The sequence below is a fragment of the Haliotis asinina genome, chromosome 2, assembly GCF_037392515.1.
Source record: "Haliotis asinina isolate JCU_RB_2024 chromosome 2, JCU_Hal_asi_v2, whole genome shotgun sequence".
NCBI classification, from domain to species: domain Eukaryota; kingdom Metazoa; phylum Mollusca; class Gastropoda; order Lepetellida; family Haliotidae; genus Haliotis; species Haliotis asinina.
This window is the reverse complement of record NC_090281.1, coordinates 66,290,055-66,317,550: the sequence shown is the minus strand read 5'-3', so window position 1 is coordinate 66,317,550 and position 27,496 is coordinate 66,290,055. Positions and strand designations below refer to the sequence as shown.

The 27,496-nt window shown below is 37.6% G+C and overlaps 1 protein-coding gene across 5 annotated transcripts in view; it reads left to right on the top strand.

Annotated features, from left to right (window-relative positions):
- Positions 1–27,496, top strand: part of LOC137274179 (protocadherin Fat 1-like) — an 86,880-nt gene extending 59,384 nt beyond the window's left edge. For 2 of the 5 annotated variants that reach the window (XM_067807218.1, XM_067807216.1), the window contains 16 exons: positions 1,564–1,801; positions 2,528–2,742; positions 3,442–3,579; positions 4,041–4,187; positions 5,594–5,611; positions 7,814–8,849; positions 10,541–10,708; positions 12,356–12,513; positions 12,963–13,365; positions 14,580–14,729; positions 15,025–15,201; positions 15,688–15,879; positions 17,094–17,612; positions 18,252–18,380; positions 21,074–21,094; positions 23,493–27,496. In XM_067807218.1, the coding sequence (XP_067663319.1) occupies positions 1,564–1,801; positions 2,528–2,742; positions 3,442–3,579; positions 4,041–4,187; positions 5,594–5,611; positions 7,814–8,849; positions 10,541–10,708; positions 12,356–12,513; positions 12,963–13,365; positions 14,580–14,729; positions 15,025–15,201; positions 15,688–15,879; positions 17,094–17,612; positions 18,252–18,380; positions 21,074–21,094; positions 23,493–24,250 (4,467 nt within the window). In that variant the 3' untranslated portion in view covers positions 24,251–27,496. The remainder of the gene's footprint in view (positions 1–1,563; positions 1,802–2,527; positions 2,743–3,441; positions 3,580–4,040; positions 4,188–5,593; positions 5,612–7,813; positions 8,850–10,540; positions 10,709–12,355; positions 12,514–12,962; positions 13,366–14,579; positions 14,730–15,024; positions 15,202–15,687; positions 15,880–17,093; positions 17,613–18,251; positions 18,381–21,073; positions 21,095–23,492) is intronic. The other 3 variants (XM_067807217.1, XM_067807219.1, XM_067807220.1) reach the window with 3 other exon arrangements.

The window sequence follows — 27,496 nt, the reverse complement described above, 5'->3', positions numbered from 1 at the left end:
AAAATCCTTCTTGCACAAATTTTTGTTTGTTTGAAATATGTCAATGCAGCGAGGTGTAACAGTTGTGTTTGTGTATCAGGGAAGGTGGTTATGTCACACTTTTTCCTCTCACTGAGACTGCTGCGGTGTAGTGGGTAGAGCGTCTGTCGCGGGTTCAGTCCCCGGTCTGGTCATAGCGAAAGACGTTACAATATGGTAGTTGTTGGTCCCTGCTTTGGCCTCGGCATGAATGGGTACAAGAACTGGTCAGCTTGGAGTCTGAGTGGGGTATTCATTAATGCTGCGGCATGGTATCTCAGTGGGCTAGCACTATGAAACCAGCTTAAGTCAGGGCTAGTGCAAGCAGCCACACGTACACACACATCCACATCATCATGTGAGTGTAATATTCTTAAGTGTGGTGTTAAACCCTATTTCACCTCACTTCCCCTCTCTTTGGTCACTGTGTGATTGGCATTCTTGAAGTTCATGGGTCAACTGCAAAGGTCACAACCTTATGGATAACAACTTGTTGTTTGATGCATAAAATGACCTTACAGTGTAGATTTTTACACTGTTATCAAGCTAAAAGAGAGTTTGAATGCCAGTTCGCTTAACAGAAATCATGTTTGGAATGATAGCATAGTTTGTGGGTTAGTTCATGAGACAGGGTAAAAAATAAGGGAAGATTATTCTGACACGTCTTGATAGTGTTCATGAAATCGTGCACTCATATTTACAGTTTTACTGATTTATTGAAATGGCAACATTGTTGTGATGTTTTAAATTTGATTGGATCATCATTAGGTTTGGGCTTACATATTTTCACAAAGGTATATACAATGTGTATGCTTACAATGTGTTGCCAGACAGCTCACTGATACTTGTCATTTTCCCTGTACATATCAGTCCTCACTGGACTCGCTGAAAGAACCAAAGGTTTGGGGGTTTTATCCCCTGCAATGCGTTTTTCAGGGGGGTATTAAAACACGCTCTGTCCGTGCGTCTGTTTGTGCACATTAGCCTTTTCTGGAGTAGAACTTCAAAAACCATTTATCATTTCTTCACCAAATTTGGCACATAGATAGATCTGGTGGTGTACTTGTGCCTTTGGTAGTTTTGGAATTCTAAATAAAGTATTTCTTGCATTCCCATGGCAACAAGTTTGACACTGACTGAATTTAGTGTGTCTTCTCTTTTTCTGAGGAAAACTGTTCACTGTTTCTAAACCAAACTTGGAACATACATAGATCTAGTGGTGTACTGTTAGTTTGGGGTTTTTGAATAAAACATATTTCTGCATTTCCATGCAACAAGTTTGAATTAAACTGAATTTGGTGGTAGTGTTCTTTTCCATATCAGAACTTTTAAACCTTTCATTGAGTTTCAGTATTTCTTCACCAAACTTGACACATAGATGGTGGTGTATTGGTGCTTTTTTGCATAGTTTGAGAATTCTTACTAAAATACTCTCCTCCCACATTACCAGAAACATTTGACATCGTAACTTGTAGACATATTCATGAAGAGTATTTTTGCCACTGCAGGGAATATTGACGACTTTTGTCTTCTTGTTTTTTTCAGGGATTCCCTGATTTTTCCACCTCCATTGATTTGCGTGTCATGGTTGGCGATGAAAACGACAATCCACCAAGGTTTCATCTTACAAAATACACAGCTGCTGTAAGGGAAGATGCTCCGTTACACACTAAGGTCATTCAGGTTATTGCTACCAGCCAGGATGTTGGCAAAAATGCAGAGATAAAATACACTCTAACCGGAGGCAATGAACAAGGAAAATTTACAATTGATGCAAACAAAGGTATGACATTTCAATTTTATTGTATCATCTGATTGACAGTGAAGTACTTGCAAACAAGGATTAGATGGACCTGTGCAGAGAACACATTTATGAGAAGTAGGAGGTGCACAGCAATGACCAAACCCATTTTTTTGTGTGAAAGGGAGAGCTGATGTAGACTAGTGCATGCGCAGTCCACGACAATTAAATTGATTCTGCATGTAGCTGCTGACATGCCTTTGCTGAGACAGGCCACACATTTCGCTTATCTCAATGCACTTGATTGTGGGGTACCTTCGTTCACAGTGGCAAACGCCACTGGGTGGCACATTGTACTGACACAGGTGTTGTCAGGTTGGTGCTCAACTTATCCTTGTTTGCCAGTAGTGTATATAAGACCTGCTTGTTGTTTAATGTCTGTAACACAAGGACTGCAAGGAATACACTGAGGCAAATAATATGTTTGTTTTTTATATGACATTTGGTTTTTATATGAATTTGTTGTGCAAGTTTTATAATTTTGAACTCAGAATGCGCAAAAGTGTCAAACCGCAAGAATGAGAGAGTTTAACTCAATATCAGCACTGATTCGTGTTGCTGAACGGTTTTAGTAATACATGCTTGTTACCCATTTCAGGACTGATTCGTGTTGCTGAACGGTTTTAGTAATACATGCTTGTTACCCATTTCAGGACTGATTCGTGTTGCTGAACGGTTTTAGTAATATATACTTGTTACCCATTTCAGGACTGATTCGTGTTGCTGAACCTCTGGATCATGAACTGTCAAAGGAATATTTCTTGACTGTAACAGCAACTGACAAAGGAGAGACGCCACTGAGCTGTAGCACAATTGTCAATATCAATATCACAGACGTAAATGACAACGCTCCACAGTTTGGACAGAGTTCTTACTCAACATCAGTGAAGGAAGATGCACGTGAAGGAACAGAGATCATCAGAGTTAGTACATATATTGTTCGCATCTTTGACTGAGTGGGTTTAGTTTTATACTGCGCTCAGCAATATTCAAGCTATATGACTGTGATATGTTAATGATCAGATCTGGACCAGACAGTCCAGGGATCAACAGCATGAGCCTCGATCTGCACAATTGGGAACCGATGATATGTGTCCAAGTTAGTGAGCCAAACCATCTGCTCCTGTTAGTCACCACTTAAGACAAGTTTGAGTTACTGAAGATTAATTCTAACCCGGAGAGTAAACATCATGAACATGAATCTTCATGGATTTTGAAATGTGTACAAGGATTTCTTCTTCCAAAATTTCATTAGAATATATCTGGAAGTTAACAGCTGGGATTGCATTCTGTGAAACTGCCGGACTGAGAAGACTGAATGTTTCTTATCAAGATGTGATATATTGTTCAGAACATTGTATTTTCATATTTATCCCTTACGTTTCCAGCGCTTGCACTTTAGTGAATCAGTATTTACAAATTTGAGTCCTACATATATTGGCAGATGGTATTTGTGCAGACTGGGTTTTGTAGTGGCTCTGTTTTATAAACTGTTGGGTACAGAGCAGCAGCAACAGCTTTCATATTTATACTTGTTACGCACATTTTTATATGTCTGAAGTTACCATGTTTGTATTTATGTGTTTTGTTATATTTGTCACTGAATAGGAACTTTTCTGCAGGTACAAGCCACAGATGTAGACAGTGTATCAAATGCACAAATCCACTACAAACTTGTCAGTGGCGACATTGAGGGAAAATTCACTATTGGCAAAGATACAGGGGTCATAAGGATTAAAGAGGCTCTCGACAGAGAAATGGTAATTTATCTCTTTAAATTAAAGGTAGAACCTTCTTATCACCTGAATGGTGAAGATAACATTCAATATTTGTTGGCAAAGCCATTTCACTGAAATTTGGTTTCAACCTCAGACAGAACATATTTCATAATAGACAAATTCTGTAGCATGATATGCACTTCTATTAACAGTGTTTGAAATAAGGCAAACACCCAGTCGAACACCAAAATGTACCAGCTAGAAATGGTTTTGTCCAGACCAGACACCAAGATATGGTGAATTTACTGAGATGTATGGAACATCTCAAGTTTTTACCAGACCATCGTGCTGGCAGTAAATCTAGACCATCCGTCAGAAATGTGGCCTGTCTCAGGCAGTCAGAAGGGACTTACTTCATATTCTGCTGTTACATCATCATATTACTTCTATATGAAACTGACGCCATACTTGACCGATATTGATATAGTGTTTTTTGTCTGCAGATTGACCACTATGCCTTGATTGTTGAGGCAGAAGACTCCGGGTTTCACCATACACACTCTGCTACCACTGTTGTGTCTGTGCATGTACTGGATACCAATGACAACCCACCTCGTTTTACTCAAGCAAATTATACAGCCAGAGTTCAGGTGTGTACCATTTTCCCTGTCTTCAAGTAAAAAGAAGTAATAGTTAAACATCTTCAAGAAATGTATTTAGTTCACCATGGCAAAACCTATGTTAGCTTATATAGGCCAGTTTGTCCTGGCACCCACCACTCCCACAAAGTCATCTTGTGTTGCCCTTTGACCCATGGCAGTGGCTGTTTATACAGCTGAACCTGTCAAAAATTGGGTCATGGGTGAAGTGAGGTCTAACACAGAATGAATTGTGTGAAAAAGGAATCAATCTCTCTCTCTCTCTCTCTCTCTCTTCTCTCTCTCTCTCTCTTCTCTCTCTCTCTCTCTCTCTCTCTCTCTCTCTCTCTCTCTCTCTCTCTCTCATAACTTTGATGTGAAGATCAAGAAGGGATACGGGTTTAGGACATGCTTCCTCATGGATCAAAATAAGGAAAGCATCAGAGTGCGACATAGGTGAAGTATATATGATTATTCGATGCCTTGTAAAAGTTTTACTTTACATTACTTCTTAGAATCCCTAAAATCTTGATTTTGTACTCCATCTTCACAAAACCCCCTGTAAAGAGACTTTTATGATAATATTGATAAATTTGTCACCCATTGAGGGAAAACTGTCTAGGCTGGGTTTTGAGTTAATAAGGTGAAAGTGACAAGAAAAGAATGGACTACAAAGTGTGTGAAAACAACTGCCTGACCACAGCAATATGACCAACATGCAGGCACATGTAAAGAAATCATTTGACATTGACAAATGGAAATATAATATGATAGCAATAATTGTATTAAAATAATAACACATTAAGTGTATTAATTGATCCAGATTTTTTAAAATGTGTACTTTTATCTCTCTTCCCTCTGTGACTCACTCAGTCACTTTCTTTCTCCTCACCCCCTTTTCTCTCTCTCCCCCTGTCCATATCTCTCTCTCTTGTACACACTTACACCCACTCAAGTCAATCAACTGATGAAGCTGTGGATCACATTCTTGATAGATATGACCTGTCAGAATGTTGATCAACACTAGTTTCTATCAACCCGTTAAGTACATGACAAGGTGAGCTACAGTGCCATGTATTATACTGCTGTCAGTACTGGGGTAAAGGCAGAATGCTAATTTGCCCTCATTATTGGGTTTCAAGCACATGCTTGAAGATCAGTAAAGAAGTTTGATTGTCATTCATTTTGTTTTGGTCACCACTTACAATTATACTTGTATTGTTCCATATTATCTGTTTGTAAACTAGAGCCTTTGTGGTTGCTGTTAGAAGTGTCCGAGTGTAAGTTGTTTGTTTCCCTGAATGTCGGCATATTTGTGGTAGCAACTTTGAGGCTGCACTATTTTTTGTACGATGAATTCTTTTGGATTGGAAATATAATTAAACAAATCTTAACTCATAAATCCTTATTCAATACAGCGATCTGATCTTATGAAAGTAAGTGAAGTACTTTTCAAATTAATATTTAACTTATGATAATTTGTTGCATGTTCGTTTTGTAGAAATTTGAGTTGCTGTTTGATTTTAATAGCTTGATTCCTGTATGTGACCCTGCCACCTGTACTCTTGTTTAGGTCAGTTTTTTGTCGTAGATTGTTCATGAAGGTATGTTATGAATATCCTGTCAGAAACGAGTGTTTGTCTTCACAACTTAGCTTTCCGGACATACGTCCTTCATGACTTCAAAGGATGAGTGTATCACATTATTTATGATGTGTAGAAGTGTACTGTTCGATGTGTTGTGTTTTAATGTAGATGTGTTGTCATTGATTTCTTTACAAAGATGTTTCATGCAGAGTGTGCATCCTGTCACATCATCAACTGACACTTAAACAACAGACCTGTGCAAAAAGTATTGGGACACTTGACATCATTTCCATAGAGTTTCATGTTATTTCAGAGTAGCATACTTAATTTTCATGAAGTGAGTTTCGGATGGATCTTTGTAAAATTTGACAGGCAAATGTCAAATCATCTGATGATCTGTGCACATAATTTCCATTTAATTTTTGGACCACTATTTAACTAATGACATTACATTTATGAACTTACATATGGTTCCACGGTGCAGTCACATAGGCCACCATGTTAATGGTGTTCACAGCACTGTACACATGTTGTTTAAATTGTTGCCATTCGATAAATAGACTACAGAAAATTAAACAGAAATGAATTTATTGTAAGTAAGATGATTGCTCGCAAATATGCAAAATTTGACTTGGATCTTACGAACATTTAATGCATGGAAGTTACTTATGCTACACTGAATTATGATGTAAGTCTATGGAAATTACGTCAAGTGTATAAATATTTTTGTACAGGTCTGTAGCATTGTTATAACTAGTGTTTGTCCAAGCAAGAATCCTGTTGTCTGCCAGGAATCTTTTGGACAGGTCTGTAGCATTGTCATAACTAGTGTTTGTCCAAGCAAGATTCCTGTTGTCTGTCATAGGTCAAACATTTGCATATCTGTCCTAAACATTAGTTGTTTTTGCCATGTATTGAAACAGAATGGTGGACCAGACTCTGCTGTGGTTTTTCCTTCTGATATTGTGATAAAAAGAAATTCTAGTCAGCATAATGTATTGTGAAACATAAGTATATAGCTAAAGTTTGTGATTCCATTGTCTGCATGTGCACAGTGACATTTGAAATACATAGCATAGTTTTATATAGCAAAGTGTGAGTAGAGCTACAGCACCAGTGATTTAGTCAAGATTTTGATAAACATGAATTCATTTACTAGTATTACTAGTTCACGAGAATTCGTATTTTGTTTGCATGAATATTCCAGTAGCAGAATGGACATGCTGTTTTACTGTGTAGATGTACTATGTTCCTGTTGCCTTGCATGTGTAGGAACAGTGCATGATCAATCCCAGTTGTGTCACAGCGCTTTGTTTGCCCATGTTTGTAGTTGGTTTGGGTTTAAATGAGAATGATGAATGATTAAATAACTCAAAATTTGGATAAGTGCACAAACATAAATAAGACACATGGTCCTACAACCTCTGTACCCAACCGTCACTGAAATCTGACATTTTATGATCGATCACAGAAGAAGTTGTTCCAGAAACCATCATGTAATATTGTTCTATTTTCACGCCTCACAGCGAGAGGTGACAAACTGCTGGTGGAACAGTACCAGCATCCACTTCAGGTGCAGCCATGTGAAATGATCCTGACTAGTCAGGAAACAACCAGTGCTTTTCCACCAGCGGCCTGTCATCCCTCAGCGTAAAGTGTGAAATAGCAGAATAATTCATGATGGTTTCTTAAGCAACCTGTTCCGTGATTGATCATAATATGTCATATTTCAGATCCTGTTGAATGGAGAGGTTTTTGAACAACATTTCATATTCATGTCTTGTGCATTTATCGCTATTTGAAGTTATTTAATCCTTCATCATTCTTATTTGAACCCAAACAAACTATACATTGAAAGCTTATCCTGCTTCATGAAGTCAGCAGCAATGGTATGTCTTATCAGAAGCACAGAACTGATGCAGGTTGATTTATTCTTTGAAATATCAGTAAAAATGTCCTTGAACTTGACTTATAATTACTAAATGATAGTATTTCAATGGTCATTTATAACGTATTCTGTATAGTCACAGTTTCACTGCAAATATGTTTCAGGAGGGACGTCGAACAGGTGACAGCATATTAACGTTCATGGTAACAGATATTGATATGGTAGAAAACGGGCCTCCTTTTGATTACGATATCATCAGTGGAAACAATAATAGAGAATTTCATATCAGTAATGATGGGAAGCTAAGCATAGCTGGGAAGCTAAACAAAGAACTGAAAGATACTTATGAATTGACAGTCCGCGTATATGACAGTGGAAGACCAAGCCAGTATGCTGATACAACAGCCACCATCTATGTGGTTGATGAAAGTATTCATGCCCCTGTTGTGCGGAATTTGTCCATTACTATCAGCTCATACAAGGATAAGTTCCCAGGAGGAGTCATTGGGAAAGTTGACTACAAAGATGATGATCCGTACGATACAGTTATCTTCCAAGTTGTTTCCAATAATCGTTATCTGTTTGATGTTGATCGCCACAATGGAAATGTTATTGCACTACTTGGTCTGGATGCTGGCCACTATGAAATCAATATCAGCGTTAGTGATGGAAAGTTTACAAGTTTTTCTCAAGTTTCTGTTGATGTGGTATCAATATCTGAAGAAATGGTTGACAATGCAATTACTATCCAATTTGCAAACATGATACCAGAACAATTCTTTGCTAACAGCAAGAAAGATTTTCAGGACATCCTTAAACGAGAACTTGATGTCAGTGCCCGAAATATCAAAATAATAAATGTTCAACCAGCAACCGGCCCAAGATTTCCAGGACGATGGAAGAGAGATACATCGAACAATCTTGATGTCCTTTTTGCTGTGAGGAAGTCTGGAGAGCGCTTTTTCAAGAAAAATTCCCTCAGGAAGAAAGTACTGCGTGCAGCACCACGTATTGAGTCGGCTGTTGGGGTGCAAGTCATCAAGGTGTTCAGTGATACTTGTTCTGATGTAACATGCACAGAGGGCATTTGTGTTGGACGTGTTGTGTTTGACAGCAACAGACTTACACCAGTCATTGTGGGTGGTGAGAGCTTTGTGTCTGCAAGACATTACTACAGTTATCAATGTGTCTGCCAAGGAGGTAAGTGTAAACCATAAATATTTCTTCGAGACTTACGTAACTTATTTATGTCAGTGTTTTTGTGATAAGTGAAAGCAGCATTGACATCAAAGAGTAGAAGGTTGTTACTGGTAAATGAATGAATTATCCTTCTTCCAACAGTTAGGCCAGAATTACATGCATTAATGTGTTGGTATCTAGAAGTGAACGGCCAGTAATCACTGAGTGTACAGTTGTCTTTGACTTTGTTTTGTTACATGGTCACATGATAATCTTTCTATCCTCATAGGATCCAAATGTTAAGTACAGTTGAAATTGTAAAATATCAAGTGAACAGTTGTTGCAAGATAACATTAACTTTGTGGCATAGTTAGCACTTATTGGTAAAACATTCCTGTCATGCAGAGATGTAGATTTTGACACATAGCAAAATACACAAAGTTCTTATGAATGTCTTTCAAACACTAAATTTATCTTTCCTTAATCTTGTTTTGGAGTCCATCCACTGTTTTAGGTTCAGATATCATTAGTAAGTGCAATTTTTTAAGAGTAAGGACATGGTTTCTTTCAAGAGGTCTTACAAGCCCTCTTTTGGGGAGTTATCTTCCTTATCATAAGCACATGAAAACTCTCATAATTTTTCCAATGGCTCATATGCATGCATTTGTTTTACTTTATCTTGATGAAAAGAAATTGTAAAATGTTCCGAGTTACAAAGCATCTGCCTCCTTGGGGACAAACGATGTTCAGGGTGTAGGAATCTTATGTCTGCTGTTCAGAGTGTGGGGAGACACTGTTCTTTTGTTTCCTAACATCAAACATGTTAACCTCCCACCTTTGAGAAATTTGGTCAAGAAGTTTTGTACAGGACACCTGCCAGAGTACTGCCAGTCTCTGAAATACTCAGTCAGGCTCAACTGAACCCATTCTCTTCCCACAGAGGTTACTCCTGTCATATCTTCCTACATAACCTCTGTTCTAATAGGGCCATATTTCCCGGTCATCGAGAAATGCGGCAAAAAATCGCAACAGGAATTATCTCCCTTGTTAATATCCAATCAGAACATGCGTTAAATAGACTTAGTTCCAATATGGTGGCCCCCATGGAGTTGGTTCATCAACGTGCGAAGGAAAGATTCAGTATTTCATGTTTAACTGAAAATAAGAAATTTGCAAGAGAGAGTGCAGGGATCAATTGCCAGGATATTATTGTAGAAACAAAAACAAAGCATGTTTTCCCGATGCATTTGGAAATTACCGAGATCTTGCGAATGACCACTCTTGAAACAATGTCTCTGATTGCACAACTAAATCTGAATACCTCCAATCATGAGTCTTGAACAACTGCACCATGAAAGGGCCGTATTAGAACAGAGATTACGTAGGAAGATATGACAGGAGTAACCTCTGTGGGGAGAGAATGAGCTGAACCCACATCGGATCTGCAATGTTCTACTAGTTTGTAAAAGAATTAGCCTTAGCTGCAGCATCATACCTCCATCAAAAACACATAGGGTAGACCCAAAGTTGCAGTCTTTAGTGCTATCAGCTAACTTGTCAGTAATAAGGCAGGAAATAAAGACATGGACCATAAGTCTAGATCTGTGTTCATTGATGTAAGTTGTTTTTAGGAACTGGAACTGGAATGAGATAAAAATTCCTAACTTCACTTGCTTGGGTTTTATTCCATTTCTTTTAAACATTTCTTGCAGCTCACTGTGACTCCCAGTTATGTGGTGGGATACCTTGTCCATCCTACAAGTTATGTGAGCTTGACCGTTTCAACAAAAATGTATGCGTATGTCCCAATGGCAAGACAGGAGACCGATGTGACAAAGACCCCATCCAGTGCAAACCTTCTGATGCTAGTTGTCACAAAGGTATTTTTGATACTTCATTTTTGCCATATATTGTGCCCCAGTCATATCTAGTGTCAGCCAGGTCTGTAAAGATCTTTTTTAAAAAAAGCACAGGTGAAATAAAGCATGAGACTTACTTGTTGCGACCAATTATGCTTCCATCATGTGGTAATGGGGTTTATATCTAATTATTTGAAATATTTTCAGGTCTGGTTAGTTTTTGTCGTTTTCTTTTTTTGTGCCCTTATTTTCAGTGGTGTAGATATACTGAGGGAAAAAATAAGGGATCACACGAAAGGACAAGTGTTCCTATATTTTTTTTCCAAGGTTTCTTCACAAGTTTTGTGTCGCATGGCTTGTGAAGACACTTGGTAAAACGTAAAGGAAACACTTGTGATCCCATATGTTTATCCGTCAGTGTATATTGCTAATGAATCTGCCTGTTTGTTTCTCTCTACTTTGCTCAAATCATTCGTATTTATACTGAAAATATTAGGGTATCTGATACCAACTGTACTAACTTCCAAGTGCACAACTCTTGTGGCACCAGTTCTACCAGTTGTTAATGGCAATTTGCTGATCCTGTCTCATATCATCCTTCTCCATTGTTATCATGGTGAGAAAAGTACTTTAGACAAGTCAAAACCTACACATCCCAGTTGTCACCATGGTCATGCCATAAACAGTCAAACACTGCCAGAATCCATTGAGAGTGGATCTGATCATATTTGGCATATAAAACGTGCTGGATGTTATGACACAGAACTGAACAGAACTGATGTCTTTTGTTGTTTTTTCTCAGTCCATCTCAGTCAACACGATGATTCAGATTTAATGTAGTAACATTATTACCTATGGGAATTAGAAACACAGTCACAGCAATTGTCCCCGTTAATGTCAGTGCATGGAATATGCCAAAACTCCAGCCAGGCGGTCGGACTGGCCTTATTTCATACACTGACATTGCAATTTCTGTGATCTGTGCACTCATGACAAGTGTTGACAGCAGTGACATTGAAATTGTGGAAAAGTGATGAACAATGGGCCTTGAAAAAACAATCACTGACACAGTGGTAATGTAACAAGCCACATGGATTAAATGATGGAATGATAAAGATGGAATAAATGATTGACCTGGATCAAATGATGAATATGGATCAAACGTAACAAACAGAATAGCCACTCAACCAGGATTCAACAGTTGTCATGATTTGCAAGAATCAATGTCTATCGTATGTACGGCCGATCGATCTATCATTATGGGTCATGTACTTGACATGAATCAAATTATTGCCTCTTATTGACTGACTTATCTTCTCATCAACACGAGTAAATGAGCAAATATGATTTTAAACTGCTGTTAACAGTATTGGAGCAATATGACAGCAGGTTATACCAGAAAAGGGGTTCACACCTTGTGGCCATCAGGGGAATCAAACCTGGCTTTTAAAAATACACAACATCCGTGATCTTTTCTGTTTATGGGTTGATCATGATGACAACATGGATATGTGGGGTTTTAATGTCTTTTGGAAACTGGATACTAAGTATGATTCTGGATTATTGAACAGGAATATGGGGCTAAGTTTACTGATGCACAATTTACTGTTAAGTTTCCAGTTACTCTCTAAAGGCTAACTCGTAAGTGTTAAATTAATGTCTTTATAGGGGACCGTCCAATGACGTTCATGGGGCGAAGCTATGCTCGATGGGAGCTTAACCTGAAAACTGCCAAACAACTGACGCTATCTTTGTGGATCAGGACCAGACAGCTTAACGCCAACTTGATGAACACCAGAGGAATTGCAGACTACAGTGTGCTTGAGGTAACAGTACATAAGAAATTTATGTACACCTTCTTGGGCAAAGATCAAGAGGAATTTACTGCGGAAACTTAGTTGGCTTGTGTTCAAACTGCAACTTACAAGTCAGACTATGCCATTAGTGATAAATGTATCCATACTCCTTGAACTAATTTTTCAATGTTTTAATCAGACTGGGGTTGCTGAAGCTAGCGATGAGTTGGTGCACTACCAATAACTACATATGATTTTGCTGACTTTAATGTAAGAAATACTCATTGAAATTTTGAAGGAAATTTTAAGACACCGTAAATGAAATATGTTTGAATATACTAGGAACATGTTTTTATAATTTCATCCAAGAATTTTGTTACTCTGTGCTTGTTTGCCTATGCCGTTTTACCTACTTACTTTGATTTGCATATTTTTAAAAATATTTTGTAAATATTAATGCTTTAATTTTGTATCAATAGATCATTGACGGTAAACTGCAGTACAAGTTTGATTGTGGAAGCGGAGAAGGCTTGGTCACGATACCCATAGCTGTTAACGATGGCACCTGGCACAAGATAAACGTGGAGAGAAACGGTCGCATAGCGGAAATGGAACTGGACATGGAGTACAAGGCAATGTCCACAGCACCAGGGACAAATGAGATCCTTAACTTGAACACTGACCAAATCTACTTTGGTGCAGAGGTCAACTGGCGAGAACAGTATCAGGCCATCAGCCATGGATTTGAGGGTTGCATGAAAGATATCCGCATATTTGATATACCGCTGCTATTCTCGGGGAGCAACAAGGTGACAAAGGATCAGCTGTTTGAGAGGATTGATTTCAACTGTAAAGAGGACCCATGGAAAAACCCTCCCCCGAGTGAGTTATGAAGCTAAATCTGTACTGTCTCGACTCATATCACTTGAATGATCTGAAAGTCAAAAGTCAATATTAGATTCATAGTGAGATGCAGATAGAGGCATGACTTAATCACTGCATATTCATGATAAAGGACATCATGCTTTTCTGGCTACCATGGACCCAAAAAGTGTCTCAGATATGATGTTTCAATGCTTTTTTACTTGGCTTTGCAGTTGTTGGTAAAATGTAGTTAAATTATACCATATATGGCAAATAGGTGAGTGGCTCCGAGGGTGTGGGTTTAAATCCTATATAGGACTCAATCCAACAAAGTACTGGGATCTGTACTTTACTAAGAAAGTGTCGTCCCAAATATAACATACATTTGACCACTTTCTAAATGGCATTCTAAATTATCAGTTGTTACTTGCTTCATATCCAGGGGAGTTGGGGTGGTGAGGTAGGCTTGTGGTTAAAGCATTCGCTTATCATGCTGAAGACCCGAGTTTGATTCACTACTTGAGTGCAATGTGTGAAGTCCACTGATGGTGTCGCTTGCCCTGATATTGCTGCAATATTGCTAAAAATGGCATAAAACCATAGATACTCACTCACTCACTCCCGTAAAAGGAGCTATGGTACATGCACTTAATTTGTTAGGATGTATTTCATTGAAAAAAACCTTGCCGGATTTAATGCTGCAGTCATAAAATTCTGTTCTTAAAAATGTTGTCTAAAAACTGTTAACAGATGGGAACAGATACTAATGTAAGATATTCATAGCTAATGAACATGTTCATAGAGATCAGAGTATATGTTGAAACTTCAATTTCATATTTTCTTCTTCAAGAAGTGGATCTGCAACTGAAAAATGTACTTTGTGATTCCTGCATGTCATTAGTAACTTATGTGATTCCCTAGTATATGAAGTGACAAATACATTTTCTTTGAGAGGCATTTTAGAAGTTGAAAGATCAAGGATAACCAAGTATGGCTGGTAGTCAACTTCTATATTGTAATGATTGTGATGTGTATGTCGTAACAAGATGCTTCATAATGGTGTTAGTACCTACACCAGAAATGTTACATTACAATAAAGAACTTGACAGTCCATAAAACTTGTTTTTCCAACAAATAAAATCACATTCTGTTTTCCTTAAAAGGTCAAATTATAAAAAGAAACCAAGGTTGTCTGACAATTTGATCTAAATCCTAAATGTTTTACCCTTCAGATATCTGCAGCAGTCATCCATGCATGCATGATGGCACGTGTGTATACAGTGGCCTCAACTCCTTCACTTGTCAGTGCAAGGCACGGTACCTTGGTTCCAAGTGTGAAGTGGACACAAACCCATGCCAGGACAGTCCTTGCCTGCATCAAGGTACACATTGAAAGTGAATGATGATGATGGAATTGAGTGATCAGGCTCACTGACTTAACACGTCATCGGTTCCCAGTTGTGCAGATCAATGCTCGTGCTGGATTGTCTGGTCCAGACTTCATTCTTGAAAGACCGCTGTCAGCTGTAATATTGTTGAGGTGTAAAGCTAAACCCACTCACTCACTCATTTTAAGTTCATGCATGCACTGTACTTTTGTTAAGTATGAAAATCATTGGACTTTAAGACTGTGACAAATATTTTTCTTTTCACTGTAGCACCATTGCTTTGTTACAGGCCAGTGTATAAAGGACACAGAAGTCCCTAATGGTTTTTCCTGCAAATGTCAAGGAAAGTTCCAGGGTAAAAAGTGTGAATATGGCCAGTACTGCATTCCGAGTCCCTGTCTGCATGGTGGAACCTGCATTGAGGGGCCTCACGCACCTATCTGCCAGTGTCGAGCAGGATATAAAGGTACCAGCTATATGTTACTGCACTCCAGTGCAAACATTCAGAATTCATACTGAAATAGAACAAATGTTATAATTGCCCTTTCTTGAAATGGTACAAAATTCGAGTATATTTCAGCTAAATTGTCTGGATGTTGACTACATTAAGATTCTATGCTTCTACATCGGAGTTGCAGAGATATGCCAACCCTTACACTTGGGGCTTAATTATTACGTCATTTGTAACATATGTAATTCCCTAGTATTACTGTATCTTATTACCAAGTGACCAAATGTATGCTTGGAAAAAGTTGAGTTACCTCTTTCTTTTATGCAGTCACAGAGGTAGTATCCTGATGATTACAAATACATTTAGAACTTTATGATCATTAATTTGATTTATTGATATATATGTGGAATTTATGTGTATGAATTATATAATGCTAAAATCTCATGATAAGTGAGATGTTAGTGGATGATACTTGATTCATCTGAATGAGTATTACTTCAGGTGTCCAGTGCGAGGTGACAGCAGACATCTGCCATAACAATCCATGTCAACATGGCAGTACATGCCATGTGTATGCAGGTGGCACATACTACTGCAACTGCACCATGGACAGGAAGGGAAGACACTGTGAGGAACTCATATTGCCAGTCATCACTGGGGGCATCAAGGCTGAAGAAATATATGGCATTGCAGGTAGGAAACACCTCAATCTCATTAGCTAAATCACTCTCTCTGACTTGTAAAGTTACAATACAGTTACAAATCATGCAAAAGTATGCAAAAATATTTGCAGGTGAATGATGAAACCTGTGTCATGCCAACAATATCCTGCTTGCATCTATATTTTGTATTCTGTTTGCTTAGATTCAACGTGCAAATTTTGGGCTAGTGAATTATTTTGTGGGCTAGTAACACATCCTGACTGGCTAATGAAATTTGGCAACTGTTTCTCACACCGCCTCTATCATTGTGTCTGTTGAAAATGTGTCATATATCTGGTATGCTTGGGAGAGGAATACTTGTTCATTTCAAACATTTACAAAGTTTGATGTATATTCCCAAAGGCACAGGTGACCTAGGTTAGCCTGCTCCTCCAGACTTTCTGTTAGTTTTACATACAATTGGAAACAAGTTGGCATGACAAGAATTTAATGATTAGTTTCATTTACTAACAGACCGATCCAGTCAGGACAGAAGAGCCACTCCCACAAACTCATAACTTCATTTTAAACTTATTGCAAAGGTGTTCCTGCTGGCACAAGTTCAGTCTCATTATGGAGTTGTGCCTTTTCATCATTTGGGATTTCTATTTTTTTTCTTTTGTATTTAAAAATATGTTCATGACACCAAACTGCTTGCTTCCAGAGCAGAAATCATTAACTGTGGAATATTTCTTGAAACTTGCCTTAAACATGGTTCGTGTGTGAAATGATGCCATTGGAAGATTTCTACTTTTCTTTTTCATATATTCTTGAGGATTTTTTCCCCTGAAATTATTCTACACCTTACCATCATGACAGCAAAAGTCTGATATTATTCAGAATTTAATTATAGCTTCACATTTGTTTATTAGTCTCGGAAATGTATGTGAAAAGAGCTTGAAAATTAATAATGACAGCAAATAATATTAGTCTTTGTTGGCATTTCAAGCTGTAAACTGTGTCATGTAAGCTACACTCATTCAGCACCATTTATTTATTTTTTTTATTGGCTCATAATTATATTTAAGTCAAGTTAAGCTTCAGTATATGAACTTCATTTTCAACAGTTGTATAACTGTCATTTGAGAAACTCCCACCAATGAGGCCATGTCTTGTAGACTTCCATCTGGTAACGATGGTCCATTGCAAACTTTGCCTGCTGATGATTAGATTGCAGATATAGTTTCTAGTGCACTGCTGTTTCAGGTGTTGGAGCTGGACTCATCTTCATTGTGCTTATCTTTGTCATGTGCCGTATGTGGAGGAGAAAGAAACGAGAACGTAGGAGGAACAATATCACCTCTGGTATTGCCAGTGGAGATGATGAAATTCAGTATCATGGCATGAAAGAACATGAGATGAAACGCAAGCTGAGCAACCCAGATATGGCAGCTGTTCACACTTACACGCCACAACCTCCCCCTGTGCCCACAAGACCCGCTTCCTACACTCCAAGTACCCATGACTCGCTCAACACACTTAACAACTTTGACACGGTCAGAAACTATGGCAGTGCTGCAGATGAGTTGGAGACAACAGGTATCCATAACATCCCAACATTCCAGGAATACCTGCAGACGTTCCAGTCTTCCCACCGAAGCAGCCCAATAATTCCATCAGTGCTGCCTCCACCCCCTAGGTCTAATGCACCCTCAGATACAGATTCCATTCAGAAACAGCCATGGGAGTTTGAGTACCCGAATATATTGGAGAATTACCCAGAAGGTAATTTTCATTTAGTGATGTTATTACATAGCATTCAAAGCCAGTCAGCTGTTTTAACCTTGAATGAATTTAGCTCGGATTTAGCATTGATGACCTTAGCAGTGGCATCTCTTGAAAGTTGTCACAGAATTCCTATCCAGTTTTAACCATGAACTAATAAGTATTGAAATATATATTCTTGAAATCCTGCACACAATAGACTTTGTGCCTTTTGCTGTTAACAGGGGTGTTTAGAATATATATTTTATTGTTATGAATAGGTAGCTGAGAATTTACTCTTGTAATTCAGACAGAAGCTCAGAGAAACATTCTCTCTTCATGTTAGTTAAGTAACAGTTAAATGAGTTGTTCTTTCATGTTTGTGGGGACAAGATGGATTGTCTTCATCTGGTGACTCCTTTTAAATTGAAGTAGCACTAGTGTAGTTCCTACACCGATATGGTTACCTGATGCACAATGATGAACTCAATTTCACCAAGTTCGAATCAGTTGGTGGAAGTTATACCAAGGTTATCTCTCTTATCTGTTTTTGTGGTGACGTAAGTCCACACGAGTCCATGCAAGGACAACAGAGATACTGAAAATAAAGCCTTGAAATTACACAAACTGTTGAATGTGTTTGTATTGTTGTCCTTGTAGTTGACAAAAAGCAAGTGACGAAGTCAATGCCTGGCATGGTGGTGCCTGTTGCTCACTGTGGACTGCAGCGACAGGATGCAAGCTCCTACAGTAGTTTGCCTGTATCAGAGAGTGAGGAGGACCTGAATGGTGAGTCACACAACCCAACTCAAAATACAAATGTAAATTATAATAATGGAAATGTTACAAATCAAGGGCGTTTTTTAATCATTTCTTCTAGGACCTTGCAGGTTAAGAAACAGGCCTTGCACAGATGCTTTGGTGCTTGGACTTCACGTGCATGTGCATTTCAGGAACCCTCACTTCATTCCTGCGTGTGCTTGTGCTGACATCAGATATATCCTAGTACCAAAAAAATGGTGGTTGTCACACTGTAATGGTTTGTAACCTCGCATAACATTTCTTGTTGAGATAAAATAGTTATCTCTCTCTTTTAAACATGTCGTCGTAAAACAAGTGTGGACATGTCATGCTAATGCAAACCCTCAATCCTGCTAATACAAGTGTGTGAATAATGCCTCAGCTTCCAATTCGAATTACTTTCACAAGAGGTTTTGGGTGGTAGGGTAGCCTAGTGGTTAAAGCGTTTGCTCATCACACTTAAGACCTTGGTTTGATTCCTACATGGGTACATTCTATGAAAGCCCATTTCTGATCTCCCCTGAAGAGATATTGCTGACATGTTGCTAAAAGTGGCGTAAAACCCAGCTCATTCACATGAGTTTTTTGCACAAGACTGATTCGTGCAAGAAGGCCATTAGTGAGGAACCAAGTCGTAGATTACATCATCACTGACTTTGGATGGGTACCGCACAGTGACCAGACTTGGTCAATAGCTGTAGACCGAGCTAAAGGTTGATTTCATACTGTCAACTGAAACTGACTCTCTATTATCACTGGCATGACATGGTAGCTGTGCAGGTTAGTGAGAGGGAGTGAGAAGTATGGCTGATTGGTTGCCATTGGAGGAGGTCCCATCAAGGAAGGGCCTGGCCCTTTGATGGTTGCTGACTGTCACTTACTCCAGATAAATCATTACTCCTGTCACCAACAAACTACAACTGAATGGAGGAGGCAAAATATGGATTGTGGATACAGACATACATGTATTTGAAACAACTGTGCCAGGTTAGCTTGGACAGCCATCTAAGACAGTTGCTAAGACTGGCTACATCTATGGAAACCTCACAGACTGGAAGACCTGTCTGTGTTATGGAAAACTGTCCATGAAACCAAATGTAACAATATATTTACAATATTTGATGCAAGGGGTATTGATCACACAATCATGTTGTGTAGAATTCATAGCCCCTTCTTCCAGTAGCTCCTTTTGCCTTAGCAGGAAAAAGGAAGCCACAAATGTTGAAGTCAGTTCACATTTTGAGCTTGCTGTCAAGTGGACAAATGAAGTCACACTTCAAGCCCAGAATGTCCACACAAGGACATTCAAATGGTCCAAACTCTTTTTAAGCATTAATGGCATCTGATTTTTAGATTTCAGAGCCAATCATATATATAGGAAAAGTCTGGCAATGATGTTATAGAGGTCTATTTATGTCAGCGATAATTGTGAATAATTCAAATAATATTTCGTATTTTATTCTGTGACAAATCTTGCATATTTGATAACATCACACTGTGATAATGATATAAAAGTTATAATGATAACGTGTATTTTGATTGCATTTTTTTTAAAAGCATCTGACAAGTTTCAATCTAGTATGTTAAATCTAGTCGTTAGCAGACAATGAACAGCACATGAAGTGGATACAAAGTTCTGATGATAGGTGTTTAGTTTAGTAGGGCCTGACAAGGATGATAAATAGTACGTCTCTCAATCTGTTTAACCTTTCAGGCTATTTAAGAATAGACGTGAGGTGAATCCTCAACATTCTTTTTAGTCTGTTTATGTTGAAGCAAGAAATTATTATGCATCCTTTGTAAGTCAAAATCTGCAAATTTCATATGGTAACAAATCAGTGTTCAGAAATATGCATTTGGAATACAGACATTAGCCAACATTCTTGTCTCACAAAGTAGTATCAACAAGCAAATAAACTGATTAGCACTAGAAGTCTATTGCTCCTTTGAGGTAGGTGAAGTTCTGGTTAGAAATGGCCCTAACCTGACTTGGAAGTGGTGATGAGGCTTGTTGACTTTGTGTCATCAAACCCTGCCAGTGTGGATCATTGCTCACTATATCTATAACTGGATTGTCTGGTGCAGCCCTACATGCTGCCATGTACGGGTAATGTGTTTCAGAGTACAGTAAAAGGTGACTATGCTTGCTGTAAGAGGAGACTAACGGGATCAGATGATCAGACTCACTGACTTGGTTGCCACATAATTGGTTCCCATTTGCGCAGACTGATGCTCATTCTGTTAATCATTGGATTGTCTTGTGCAGACTCGAACATTTACAAACTGCCACTATTTAGCTGGAACAATGCTGAGTGCGGCTTAAAACTAAACACATTCAGCAATAAATAACAGTAAGTAAATATACCTGCTCAAAGTGTCCTATGTACGATTTTGGGTCAGTGCAATTTGATGTGAAATGCCATTTTGGCTCCTCATTATGCTAGCTAGAGGCAAGGTAATCAAATATGTTGATATATTAGAATAGCAGTATACTTTACCAAGCAAAAGGTGATGCTTTCACACTAGAAAGGCTGTTTGTAATAATTTCTGTTTATGCCTTGACATGTTGAAAGCCCTGCATTTTATATTACAAATGTCACAGATAGTTAAGAACTGAAAAATATATCATTCCTCATCTGTGAATGTTTTACTCATGACATTCTTCTTACCTTTCTGTCCAGCTAAACGTGGGAAAAGGAAAGGTAGACATTGCTGTGCTGCCTGTGTGATATGTGTTATACTGGTGCATGAGTACATAGTCTAATCCTTATTTCTCTATCTGCCAGGGAGTTAAAGCCAGTCAGGATGTAATTAGTAACATCTCTATCATATCCTGCATACCATTTGATGGCAGCTGAATCTCTTTCCACAGAGCAACCTTGTTTTTACTCTTTATGCATGTTTTGTGTTCTCAGTTACCAGTATGGATAAGTGTGGTTCTGATTATTGATAAAAATTATTTCCAATGTCAAAGTGAGATAACGTTTCCCGTCAAGTTTGTTTTGAGTACCTGTAGTGAGGAAACAATTACCCCTCTTCATGTGTTCTGAATAAATCACCTGTTTCTTTTGTGAATGTGTATCCCACCATTTCTCTAAAGTCTTTTATTTCTTAAGTGCATCTTTTGTGGTGTTTCCTTTGTTGAGTGCACCATTCATAAATTGCCACTTTTTATTTTTCTCTGCCAAACTGTCTACTTTCTCCTCAATATGTCTTAGCTTCTGGTGTCTGTGTTGGCACACATTCAGTTCTCATCTTAAATAGTACACTTCTGAGTCAAAAGCAGCAGGTAATGACTTGTCTAGATCACACATTCTATTTTTCAATGTATTTTAGGCATTAATCTTGACATGACCATATTTAGAAATCATGTCGTATACAAACTGTAATTTGGTGTGTAATGTGTTCAAGTTTATAATTCTTAATTTAACATTATTGCATGGAATGTTAACATTAATGCCGCTGTATTTTACCTAGGAACTCATTTTTAAAATAATCCAAGTTTTGAACAAAATTGACTTCTATTAAAAGATGTAACTAAAACGTTTTAGGGACCATGCAGTTTATTTCTTACAATATTGATAATGCAGCATACTTGAATGTTTTGTTTTTGTTTAAATTGTTAACTTCGTTTGACCTTAGTCCAGATTTCAGTAAAAGTGATCTTTCTTGTTTCCTTTACTTAAAAATTTCTGATTACAATGGAATCACAATTTGTTTATGTGTAGTAACCTCAGAGGCTCAATACGTGGTCACTGTCAAATTTGCAATTCTTCCTGGTTTGAAATGTATTCTCAGATAATCTGTCAAGACATCTCTATTGACAGATACAGTTATCTCTGGCAATAATGCCATTCTAAATACCATGGTGTAAAGAATGGCTAAGATGTTACCTGTTGCTTGTTATGCAATGTATGTGCATGTGTTTTTCCTTCACCATCAATCATTCCATTTTCATGGATGTCGTGAAGTAGTTGTCCATTCTCCAGGTCATAAAAACATTGAATAAGTGTCAAAACATGTCCTTCAACTGTTACTGACATTGTCTACAAACTGAAGACACATGGCGGTGGTGCAAAGTGTATATTGATGTTGACGAACCTATCATGCATCTTCTACGAAAAATTTACTTCATTATGTACTATTACCATTTTCTATATACAAGAAATACACTTCAGTCATTTTTTTTTTCAAATGACATCAAGTTTTATTCAGTGCATTGGACAACTTGTGTGGCCTCATAGTTATGATCAGTGCTCTTTAGAAGTATATTACAGTTTGGATTGAATGTGATTGTAAATAAATTTACAGAAATCTAGTTCATTTTATGTTCATTGTTTTGTGAACAGTTTAGGCAGAATAGTAATAGTAATACTGACCACAGCGTTTATTCAGTGGTTGCCTTTGATGCCATTTACACTCTTAACTTCAGGTGAAATACAGTGGCATGGGTCAGCACTGTTTTTCATTCAAAAAAAAGACATGAAGTGGCATAATATATACCCACCACAGAGCCTTGTGGTGCTATTCAAACTGTTTGCATCGAAATCAAACATTTTTTATTCAAAATAATTGTGAAATGTTTACATGTGTCGTATGTGGTGGGGAGCATTACTAAACAAACAGTCTGAATTTTTATCCACCTGTCCAATATCGTGAGTTAAGTATTATCAGCTAATATTAGTCCACATACTAAACTCAGGGGCTGCAAGGTGCTTGGGCTATATAGGTTACTATATATACAGCCTAAAGTCTGTAAGTAAATTAGTTATTGCAGACAGAGTCCCTTATAACACAACTAATGGCACGGGATTAGTGCATGTGACTTTATTCTGTCTGAAGGGTTGTTCTTGGCACCACCATAAGTTCGTCATACCCAGTATTATGTTATGGTTGTATATACTAACTTCATACATTTAGCTGGCATTGAATTTTCAAATAATCTGACATCTACACAAATAAGGAAGATGTTACAATCTGAGCTGATTTAGTAATGTCAATATTCTAGAAAGCAATTGTTTAAAATGTTAAATATGTCTGACCTTTCCCCCAACATTCAGAGCTTGCATCCATTTACTGATTCACATGTTATGTTTCCAGGCTATCACTGGGACACATCTGACTGGGCCCCTAGACCATCACTCCCCAATATCAGTGAGGTTCCAGCTAAAGAAGTTCCTGATTCCCCAAGCTCTAGTAACAACAGTAACGAATCCAACATCCATATCAGCAACATTGAACCAGACCCAGGAACAGTAACCGATGAGCCAGATTACGTTGAAGACTCTGAATATGTTGGAGATTCTGAGTATGCAGAAAATGAATTTGATATGGATGACCAGGATGATCTTCCACCCTGCTATGCAGACCATCCAAACTATCAACAAATCTTGGAATTGCGGGACATGGATGACACTTATGAACTACCTCAAAGTCTTCAAGTATCTCATCATCCTAATCACTACTTACCCAACTACAGCTTTAGTGGACAGATGGGACAGAATGAATGGCCAGACCCTCCAACTGATGATGACAACAGTAATGTCAGTGATGATAATGATAACGACAGTGTCATCCACTATGGCTATCAGAATGTTGGTCCTCAAAGAAGTAATCTGGCTCCAGGGTACACTACCAGGAGTGAGTATAATACAGATCATAACAGATCAGCAGCATCAATGATGGATGACATGAGTGTCTCAGCTGGTGGTTATACCTCTACTAATGGGTCATGTTCTGATATCTCTGCTTATTTGTGTGAAATTGAAGACAGTGAAATCAACCAGAGTGAGGATAGTGGTGATGAAGACCAGGCTTCACAAAGACTTCTAGCTGCCCATCTTCACACACAGGTGTGAACAGATCTTAAGAACAAGCGTTCAACTGTCATTTCCCAGATCTGATGTCTGATGTTTTATGGTTGTGATCAGTTTTATTTCCTGCAGATTAGATATTGTTGTGTTTCTAAAACAGTTTGCAAAGAACATCAGTCGATATGAGCTGATGATGATAACACTGTTGACTTTGAAATTGTGTGCCAATAGAAAGTAACAGAACAGTAGCAAGTGTGTACAGTTGCTGCAAAGAATGCAAATGTTTGTTTTTAGTGTTTTATCTAAGTTTAGAAGTCATATATCATGTACATGATAGCAGATATGTGATAATTAACATTATGTTGGGGTTACAAGTTTCAAAGAGACTAGTCTAGCTGTGATGGTGCTGAAAGTAGCTAATGCTCAGAGACTTTAATATCATTTGCTTTATCAATTTCATATATCGTGTAGTGTAATTGGTACAAAATTAAAAATTTTGTTGATCTTGTACAGATGTTATGAGGACATTCCAGTATGAGAAGGGTTGAGCCTGCACATGGACCAGCTAGGTAACATTATTGTTCAGGATTTGCGAATATCTTTTCCATGTGTCAAAACCTTGATGTTTTTGAATAAGTTCAGAACTTAAACACAATTTAACATCCCAGATAAATACCGATACAATATTGCACACATTATGAACATATGTTTCACATAATTTATTTGGTTGTGATTATGTGTTAGTGAAAGCAGTGTTCTTGTTTAAACTCAGTGATAAGCAAGCAGTGTTGACATACAATAAAAATAATATTTTCATATTGTTGTTGTAAATATTTCTATAGGAAAGATCATTTATTGATGTAGTATTAGTGTAGCTTCCTATTGTTTGAGATGTGTTGGATTTTGAGATATCATGTTTGTCCATGACAATATATATTTTTTATGTTTTTTTTTAGTTACCTTTTTTTATGTCAGAAATATCTCAACTGAACAAGGAGTTCAGATGAGCTTCTACCAGTGTCAACATCTGAAAAAACCAATGTGCTGTATTTTTGCATGAATGATTCTAGTAATGTCTTGTAAATTTAAAGACAAGTGACAGTTTCCGTGTGTGTGACTCCAAAGAGATCAATGGCCAGAAAAGGGTTGTGAAGTATAGCTTGTATACCTGAAACTTTATGTGATCTACAAAAAAGGGTCAGTGTTAGGTTGATCCATTTGCGTGCCATGGTCACATGTCTAATTTCCTGCAGTGGACCATGGACATATTTGCACTTAATAGTAGAGGACACTGTGTCTTGCATTAAATTATTGGCATATGTTATATATTCTTTGTGTTGTGGTAAAGGCACAATGTCACGCTTTCAACAATACGTTGGTATATGATATAATATATATAGTGGGGAATATGCACTCACTTTAGCCTTCTATGAATATAATACCAGAACTTTGCGGCAAACAGCTTCCAAACAGATAACCCTTGCCATATATGGAATGTAAACAATTGCTCCTTACATCGAAAACTGTTGTACACGGTGTTGTCGGTGTTTGCCAAATGGGCCTCAATTACAAGTTGAGTAATAGAATATTGGTAGAGAGCACCCCAAGGAACATAATTCAGTGGGGTTAGCTTTAAACATAGTTCAGTCAGTAGAAAGTGCAAGAGTCAATTAATGCCACGATGCATTATTTCATAGTGTTATCTTAATACGTAATTTTTTTCAAAATAACTTATATGGTAGTTTTGCCGAGGGCTGATAGTATTGATGAGAGAAATGCAATACTGATATATATAGAGAGAGAAGTATGGCGTGATAGTGTGCCTTTAAATTTCATCTTGGCAGATAAAGTTTTTGCATGATGGTGTTTTGTCCTCATCAGTGTTGTGGAAATACTTGAGTAATACTATGTTCAAAATAACTTTCATGTACTCAAAACTATTGTTGGTTCATGGTAACTTTTAACTAAAAAATGTTTTTCTGTACGATGAATTCTGAAACACTTCATACTTCACCCATGTTTCCAATTTCATGTAGCATGTAAAGACTGACATTGGGGTTCCAGATCATTGAATGATCAACTGCATGTAAATCTCTTATTCATAATGCCAGATCACTTACATGCGGTACTCTGAGGTATACCTGTTACTTACTAGTTATCACACAGTAAACCTCTGCTATACAAGTTATCTGCAACCAGATATGATGGCATCAGGACAGAACAGCATTTAGATTCCTGCTAAAGGATGTGGCAAGTTTATAGTTATAATTGGCATTTATTTCCCACAAGTGGTTATGGTGTCCCAGTTACCTTTTTTTTCTTGAAATGGCAGTGAATTGTCTTGTTGGTTTTTTTTTCCTTCTTTCCTTTGTTTATGAACTTTATCAAGTTTCACTTGGCAATTTTCCCCATGAATCATTATTAGGTATTATATTTTATGTGTGTATGCCAAAAATTCCAATCACAAAGGTTCATATTTTTTATACAAGCCAGAAAGATTGATATTCATCGCTACAAACTGAAGATTACTGCTGGGACAAAACAATATGGATAGATGGTCCAAGCAGTTGCTCACAGAATTTTAGAAAGGCATGCACCTGGTGTCCATGTTTGGAAGGATATTTTGCTTGACATGAAGTGAGCGGTGTGTAATCTGCTGTGTGTAAATATACCAGTACATGACATTAGCTTTGATCCCCTTTATAACTTTTGATATCTCAGAATGCTGTTATTTGTATATTTGTATACTACTGCAAGAATTCTTCCAAAAAAATTCTTTTGGGCTATCGTACATTAGCTTTTGGTTACTTGTATATGTACAGCTGTGTGTATTATGTCTGTGCGGAACATCATATGTTATACACAGTTAATTTCTTATAAAAATTGTATATTTGATACTATTCACAAAATCAAATGGATCTCTCATTTATATCCAGTGTTCTTTCCAAAAATAATTGAAAACCTTGATCTTCCATAATTGCATGATCAAAATGTGAATCAGTCACTGAAAGTTTGTCCCCACCTGTATTCAGTCAGTTTTAAAATATATCATCTGACTGTAGATGGCAACAGAAGACTGCTGTCAATAGACTCCGGGAGATCATGACTTCATTGTTGTTGAATATGGATGAATGTTTGTTGTGTTGTAAGTCTGCATAGATAGTCTTATGATGTTATGCTCTTGCTGATTATTTTTCTTATCATTTGTACATCTCTCTCCCAGTGACTTTGTGGAGAAGAATTGTAAAATAGCATTTTGCTAAATGCAAAAAATAAAATCTATGGATCTTA